Source organism: Dendropsophus ebraccatus, chromosome 6, assembly GCF_027789765.1.
Source record: "Dendropsophus ebraccatus isolate aDenEbr1 chromosome 6, aDenEbr1.pat, whole genome shotgun sequence".
NCBI classification, from domain to species: Eukaryota; Metazoa; Chordata; class Amphibia; order Anura; family Hylidae; genus Dendropsophus; species Dendropsophus ebraccatus.
Window position 1 is genome coordinate 101,111,550 of NC_091459.1, and position 8,672 is coordinate 101,120,221.

Below are 8,672 nucleotides of genomic sequence, written 5' to 3' on the forward strand. Positions count from 1 at the left end.
TCTCCCACCTTACCAGCACCAAAGCAACCCCAGACCATCACATTACGTCCACCATGCTTAACAGATGGCGTCAGGCATTCTTCCAGCATCTTTTCATTTGTTCTGTGTCTCACAAACGTTCTTCTTTGTGATCCAAACACCTCAAACTTGGATTCATCCGTCCACAACACTTTTTTCCAGTCTTCCTCTGTCCAATGTCTGTGTTCTTTTGCCTATCTTAATCTTTTTCTTTTATTGGCCAGTCTCAGATATGGCTTTTTCTTTGCCACTCTGCCCTGAAGCCCAAAATCCCGCAGCCGCCTCTTCACTGTAGATGTTGACACTGGTGTTTTGCGGGTACTATTTAATGAAGATGGCATCTGTGAGGCGTCTGTTTCTCAAACTAGAGACTCTAATGTGCTTATCTTCTTGCTTAGTTGTGCAACGCGGCCTCCCACTTCTTTTTCTACTCTGGTTAGAGCCTGTTTGTGCTGTCCTCTGAAGGGAGTAGTACACACCGTTGTAGGAAATCTTCAATTTCTTAGCAACTTCTCACATGGAATAGCCTTCATTTCTAAGAACAAGAATAGACTGTCAAGTTTCAGATGAAAGTTCTCTTTTTTCTGGCCATTTTGAGCATTTAATTGACCCCACAAATGTGATGCTCCAGAAACGCAATCTGCTCATAGGAAGGTCAGTTTTGTAGCTTCTGTAACGAGCTAGACTGTTTTCAGATGTGTGAACATGATTGCACAAGGGTTTTCTAATCATCAATTAGCCTTCTGAGCCAATGAGCAAACACATTGTACCATTAGAACACTGGAGTGATAGTTGCTGGAAATGGGCCTCTATACACCTATGTAGATATTGCACCAAAAACCAGACATTTGCAGCTAGAATAGTCATTTACCACATTAGCAATGTATAGAGTGTATTTGTTTAAAGTTAGGACTAGTTTAATGTTATCTTCATTGAAAAGTACAGTGCTTTTCCTTCAAAAATAAGGACATTTCAATGTGACCCCAAACTTTTGAACGGTAGTGTGTGTTGGAAGGTACATTTGCTCTTCATCTTTTTTAGTTTTCTGGACAGCACTTTTTGCTAAAATATCTTGGTAAGCCCTGCTGCCAATGCTAGCAAAACCTTTGATATTTGATGTACAATACAAAAGGTGCGAGACTGGATATTATTCCAAAATAAAGATGACTTCTATTTACAGAATAAAGCTTTCTTTACAGTGTCCTCATTTCTTGTAAAAAATTCTACGATTAAATCCACCATGGGACTTGAAGAAGGAGTAGAAATTGACTCTCTCATCTACAAGCCTCATAGAAAGGATTATTTTCACACAAATATGTAGTTATTCATATATTTCAGTTCAGCTTTGTTTCACCATTTTGCTATTGTAGAGAATATTAAGTGTTTTTTTTTTTAAACTAGGACATGAAGTTCGTTTGAGATTCCTGATTTTGTGTATTTTGGCAAAAAAACAAAGAGTTCATGGAATCTTTCCATTGGGTGAAGGTTTTCTGTTACAGTACATCCAGAAAAATGTGAATGAACAAAATTTGTTCTAATTGTTGAAAAAAATAAGAGAAAATAAATCTTTTCCAGCCTGTATGGAGAGCTCTGTCTACTAGCAGTGCTCTTTTATCATACTTAAGTCCCTATTACACGGCCAATAATCGTCTTGTGTAATAGTAGACAATTATCAGCCGAAATGCATGATGTCAGCTGATTGTTGTCTTTCAACAAAATAAACTGATCAGGATAGCAGCGATATGCTGCCGCCGCTTTGTGTGGTAGGAGCAGGGGCAGCAGACTGCCGCCATCTTCTGTAGGCTGCCCGGTTGATCTAACATTACCCGGGCAGCCCCCCCTTAGCATCACATGACCCCCCGGCTCTTACCCGCTCGCTTCCAGTGCTATTACACATGCCAGGGAATGAGGAGCAAGCGAGCACTGACCTGACAGGTCGTCGCTCGCTTGCTCCCTCTTGTCGCCCCGTGTAATAGGTGCTTTACTCTTATCTGTTGTCCAAGGGCCCATGAAATAACTTTTATCTAGGTCATAACACCTAATGACCCCTAAGTTTACTTATGAAGATAGACAGCTAGAAATATCTATAAACGTTTCAATAAGTATTTATTGAGGTTTTCAAAAGTTTTACACATCATATAACAGAAAAGGGGTACCAACAGGTACTATGCAGGGAAGCACTAGCGGGATTATACAGCTGGAATAAGCTATGACAACTATAAAGCAGGAAATGATGTAGACATACAAACAGACAACATAACACTACAAACAATGCTGGAACTGGCAGTATAGAGCGCATAAACCAAAACACGCAGATATTGCATAGCTGAGAAAAATTAGGTTACATATACATAATCATATGTGGGTGGTAAAAACAGTGCTAAAGAGAGCAGGAAAAATTACTTACAATGTGACTACAAATGATAACACATAGGCATATGCGAATAGGCTCGCTCCATTACAACTGCTAATACAATGTGTGTATGAAATGCTGTTGGAGAAGCGTGAACGAACGGTAGGAGTGCCAGAGGTATATATGATCAGGACCATTTAGTAACTTCAGAATGCAGGAAGTTGCAGTAGGTCACATAAATAGCATATTAATATGCGTTAAATCCTCTGGGGAGAGCTCAATATGTATATGGAAATGCAGGAATGTAACATAGAATAAAGTAGGTAGCATTATGTGTGAGCCTACAGTTAACCAAATTTGTAACGCAAGCAGGACATTCAATGAACAGCATACGAAGTAACTAGCGTACTAATATACGGATAAACAGTGGGCAGCGAGTGTCCCTAATGCAGAGAGTAGGTACGCTGCGAGGGTGAGGGTTTAAAGTTCGGCCTAGGTCATGGAGTTATTGCGGTCCGTTGTTTAAAGTATGGAAACCCAGCAGGCAGAGTCAATCGTCCATCAGATCTGCAGTGACCCTACGCAGAGTTCCATGTGTCCATCAGACACAGACCCTTTCCCGGGTCGGTTACAATATACTTGTTATCTCCCCGGGTCTCCCCGGGCAAGTGGGCAGAGTTTATCCATTTATATTGGACATGTGTGTCCCTCAAATGTTTTGTGAAAGGGGCGAAGGCTCTGCGACGCTTCAGTGTATCAGGAGACAAATCTGAGAATATTGCGATGCCCTGATACTCGCCAGAGAGTGTGTCCAACCGTCTAGTGGCAGCCAGGAATGTGTTTTTAATATGCAGATAGTGGACACGTACGATGATGTCCCTGGGAGAGTCTCGTGGAAGGTGTTTGGGTCTAGGGACCCTGCGAGCCCAGTCCACCACTAGTTCCTTGTTAGAGCATGAGGGTAGGACATGTTTAATAAGGCGTTTTACATAAGATGGAAGGTCAGGGGGAGCAATAGATTCCGGGACATTACGAATTTTCAGATTGTTGCGCCAAATGTAATCTTCCAAAGCCACAATTTTGTTATTTAGACAAGCGGACTGCTCGTCCATCCTCTGGCAGGCTTCCGAAAGCGAGTTGTGTGATGAGATGAGTTCCCCGAGCTTAGATTCAGCTAGTAAAGCTCTGTCTTCCATCGCTTTCAAGGAGGAAATAAAAGAAGAGATGATCCGGTCCACCCCCTCTAGGAGCGAGTCTCTAAATGATAAAAGCCACGACTTGAGATAGGGGGGGGATCAGTGGGATGTCAGGCATCTGGGGTAAGGTGATATGAGTCTCAGAGGGCATCTGCTTGGCAACATTAGGCAGAGCAAACGGGAGATGTGGGAAGGCTGTGTCTGAGTGCTGCAACAATGAGGTGTCCATGTTAGGTACGTCTCCAAGAGTTTGCCGGGCAGCAGCTCCAGGGAATATGGGAGCCTCCGTGGAAAGGGTACTGGCTCCTGCAGCAGCCTCTGATGGCACAGAAACAGCGGGGATCTCCCGCTGGCCGAGCTGCGCTGGAGGTTGTGCAGCTGGAGGATCTCCTGACAGCTGAGCAGGTTGTGTGTCTGATGCTGTCTGAGATAAAGGGACAGCTTGGGGAGAACACGCAGGCTGGGGAACAAGTCCGGGTTGAGAGACAAGGGCCGGCCGGGAAGCGGTAGTAGGCGTCATGCCAGCAGGAGAAAGAGCTCCTTTCCCTCTGGTATTAAAAGTGTCATGCACAGAATGTTCCGTGGCAGGGCCAGGAGGTTCAGGAGACTGTCTGACGGGCTGCTTCTTACCAGCGGGGAGTTGCGCTCCAGTGTGTCGGGCAGCAGGTAGAGCAGAGCCCCTGCCAGCCGCTGCAGTGAGGTCCGTCCTGTAGGGGCCGGCGCCATCTTGATTCTCGGGAGGAGAGTCCCAGGATAGCTTCTTCAGGCTCCGTGTCCTTGTAGATCTGCGAGACATAGTCCTGGGTGCTGGGTCCGGTTGAACGCCAGTGAGATGTGCCAGGAGAGGGGTCTGAAAGACGCAGAGAGGGGTCTCAATCGCTAAGTATAAGTTGGTGTGGACAGGAGCACAGGCAGTGTGCGACCGTCTCCTCCGGCTGCAGGCCACGCTCCCCAAGAAATATGAATAAAGAGCTAGTGTGCAGGTTATTGGATCAATCTATAAGCCTAAGGTATAAGTCTGTTTTTCAAGATTTTTTATTGGTTACATCACTATGCTCAATAATCCAAATAATTGCCTTTCAAAGGGTTACAAAAAATATAGAACTTCCATATATATATATATATTTTTTTTTTATTTTTTTTTTTTGTGGAATGATATGTTGCATAAGTATGGCCTCCAGACAGCATTGAAAAAGCTGAGTCTGAGAAGGGTTAGCTGTCAGGCAATAAAGATCCTGTAGATACTGTAGATAGCTCAGTGAATATTGATGCCTCCACCTGTATTTGTGTTTCGCACTATTTGGTGTATAGTGTGCTATATGACAAGTTGGTGTAAGTTTGTAAAAAGTGTGCATCACCTGCCCATGCTCAGTAGCCGTTCACAGATAGCACTCCTGCTCCTTGTAAATGCGTTTATTTATCACTTTACTGCTCTTTTACCTCATAGCACAGCTACAGAGTCTGGCTGTCTGATGAACATGATCTTTAAAGTTTTCCTAAAACAAATAGAGGCATAAAGATATTCTCCATACCTGTCATGCACTATGTACTGTGCTTTGTAACTATGTGTTTTTTCAGTGATCTTCAATCATTTGCTAACCTTGCACAGTATAACCACATTTATGACCACTTGTACAGTAGTTTACACCCACATGACAAGTGACCAAGAGAACATTTACACTTCTCTTCTGGATTGGTTTGACAAATATGTTCTGTTTCAGTTTTATCGTTCCCAGACTTTTTTTTTTTTGTAAAGAGATCTACCCTTATATTAAAAAAATCTAAGCAGAATATTAAAGGGGTTATCCGGCACTTTTTAGATGTTGCTGCCCTTATATAAAACAAACATCTTAGCCTTACATCACCGCACTTTCTCTGTGTTCTCCTGCAATGTCTCCGGATCCCTCCCCCCTCCTCCGCTGACTGCAGCCACCGCAATTTCCCTAATGAACTCCACATGGCAGTGAAAACCTGCTCAACCAATCACTTGCACCAGCGCTGTCCCGTCTCAGTCAGTGATTAAAGGTGAAGTGAAGTCTGGAGGAAAATAAAATCTGGAAGCCGGCAGGGGGTATATTAATTACAAGTACTAACTTAGCTCTTCCCATGCCCATGGTGAGCAGCAGGACTGGCCATGGGACCCCTGTCGGGCTCCAGAATCTCCAGAGCAGACACGTCACGATCCAGCTGATGGACTGGCCTCTCAGCCAGTCAGTGACTGGGGCTGGACGCCACTCCAGTCACTGATTGGCCAAGCGGCCGGTCCATCAGCCGGTACAGGCCTTACCCCCCAAATCTTCACAACTGGGGGGAAAATGCCTTCCGGCAGGGGTCCCGTGTTTGGTCTTGACACTAACGGGGAAAGGTAAGTTAGTACTTGGAAACAATTTCCTTCTGCCAGCTGCTGGATTTTATGATCTGCCGGACTTTAATTTAGGGCAACAAGAAAGCAACAATATGTCATTAAATTTCAAGAGCAACACTATACGGCACTGGGGAAGGTATCTTAAAGTGGCAGTGACATGTTATGCAGGCAAAGCCTCAAGAGTAGGTTTTGTAGGTTCAGTTCTTACAATTTATTATAGCTCGATGTAGTTGATGCTGTTATTCCTGTGAGATATTCCTGTGAATAACTATTTTCTTGTACGTTACTTGAGTAATGTTGGTGGTGTGATATGGCACATTACTCCTTACTTACCATATCATTCTTATTACAACTAAAGAATAGGGGGCCCAGATATTGTAATGTATTATAGGTGGAGAGTGGGTACCTTCTATTTGATTTTTTTTTTTTTTTTTTTTTTTTTTTTTTTTATTATTGATAGTTGTGTTTCTAAATAAATGACACATGTTCTCTTTATGTCTTTGTTATACAGGTAACCAGCCACAACAAACGGTGAATTTATTTGGAGAGCCTTCCAGTTTCTAGTTGAAGTGAAATATATGCTTTTTGTGTTTTCTTTACAATGTGCATTTTGAAAAATTCTGTGTTATAAACTTTTTCCTTTTTCTGTTGAGTGTATGGATAGCCTCACAGGGGGGCAGTTTTTGGTATGTGCTAATGTTTCTCTTGGAGATCAGAAAAAAAAAGTGTTCCACGTTTTGTTTGTTTTTTTTAAATTCATTTTGCTGCTATAAAAATACGGACATTGTGGATGTGAATATACGACGTGTGAGGCAGACCAAACTACTGAGCTGAAAAATACTTGGATTTTTAACTTAAAATGGGCTTCTATATTGTATTTAGTGGTAGATTTTACTGTACCTTCATATGAAAGCCCATAGGTGTTTACTTACCTTAGAGCTTTATGGCATTTTATAATGTTTTCTTTGTTATTGTTCATATTCCCTGCATTCTACTGTTCAGATTCATTAGAGTAGTATGGTGTGTATACATGACAATGCTGTGCTGAACATGTAAAGCCAATACTTAGCACTGGTAAGTGTGCGCTTCCTGGAAATGGTAACGCAATATATTGCTTTACTGCTTAAACTGTCTTTGTCTCAGGGATCATTTTAGACTATCACCCATGTAAATATACTTAGTGAACATGACTCATTACTTGGAACATTACTTTTAGTGTTGTTAAAGATGTTGTACAAACTTGGAAAAAAAACACTACTTTTTACCAGAAACAACACCACTCTTGTCTGTGGGCTGTGTCTAGTAGTGAGCGCAATTTACAATATCAGCTACAGCCAATCGACAAGAGGGGGAGTGATTCTAGAGAAAAAGAAGACCCCATATTTGAATATTTCACAACTTATTTCAAGTACCTGTAATTGCATTTATTAAGAAATACAGTGGTCCCACAACTTACAGTGGCCTTAGGTTACAACATTTTCAACATGAAATGGTCTTTTTATGACCACTGTAACCTGAAGTCATACTCAACATACAATGCTAAAGAAAGTCCGGATCTGTAGCATGTGTGAGTAGCTAAAACAGGGGTAGGGACCCTTGGCTCTCCAGCGGTTTCAAAACTACAACTCCTATTATGCCTGGACAGCCAAAGCTTTGGCTTTAGATGTTATGGCAGAATTTCAGCTTTAGCTTTAGATGTTACAGTGGTACCTCCAGAGAAGACCGCACCTGCTCCTCTGTGTTCACACCACCCTTATGTCTGCCCAAAGGCCGAATTTCTCAGTTGAAACCTCTTAAAAAAAACAACATATTGGACTTAGGGTCCTATTAGACGAAGCGATTTTAACGATAAACCATAAACTATTGCAAACTAGATAATGTATCATTAACCTGAAATCGTTCACGTGAACGATCAACAACACACAAACGATTTTCCGATCATTGCCTGCAATCACACAGAACAATTATTGTTTAAATTTGAACAATATAATTATTCTGTGCACAGTAACCGTCCCATGTAATAGGCCCTTTAGAGGAACTCTGAATTATCTAAAAGCACGTCCACACTGTGCAGCATTACCAAACTAGGGGAAGAATAGGAGGTACAAACATCAAGGAAGAGATGCTGCCATTGTGCCACATCTTTGGAGAGAATAAAGCTGGAGGATAAGCAATTCCAGCAAATGTTATTGAATATGAGTCAGGAAGAAGGAGGCTTTCAGATAGGGAGGACATAGCCTGTGTCATGTTGCAGTGGGGAGAGGGGCATGTTGGGAGGCCAGTACTGAGGATGAAGGCCACAATGGGAGTTGGAATGAGCATGGGAACAATGCTGGGGGCCAGGAATGAGTTAAGGAGCCATACTATGAACCAGGAATGAGCTGGGGTGCCATACCAGGGATAACAAATTTGATAGGAGTCATGTTGGAAATAAGTGAAGGATCTGAGCTGGGTACCATGAATGCAATAGGAGAGCCCTTCAAAGAACTATAAATCAGATAGGGAATGATACTGGGGACAAGGAAGGAGACAGGGGTTATGTTGAGGATTAGTTATTTATTTATTTGTATAGCGCACACGGATTCCGCAACGCTTCACCTATCTGTATGTTTTTGGGTGTGGGAGGAAACCAGAGTACCCTGAGGAAACCCACGCAATCACGGAGAGAACATACAAACTCTTTGCAGATGTTCCAGCGCTCCAGCTCCAGCGCTGCAAGGCTACAGTGCTAACCACTGAG

At 42.6% G+C, this 8,672-nt stretch overlaps 1 protein-coding gene across 1 annotated transcript in view; it reads left to right on the forward strand.

Annotated features, from left to right (window-relative positions):
- MED12L (mediator complex subunit 12L) overlaps window positions 1-7,779 on the forward strand; it is a 393,418-nt gene extending 385,639 nt beyond the window's left edge. The window contains exon 44 of the mRNA XM_069975432.1: window positions 6,444-7,779. Coding sequence (XP_069831533.1) covers window positions 6,444-6,496 — 53 coding nt within the window. The 3' untranslated portion in view covers window positions 6,497-7,779. The remainder of the gene's footprint in view (window positions 1-6,443) is intronic.
- The last annotated feature ends 893 nt before the right edge of the window (window positions 7,780-8,672 follow it).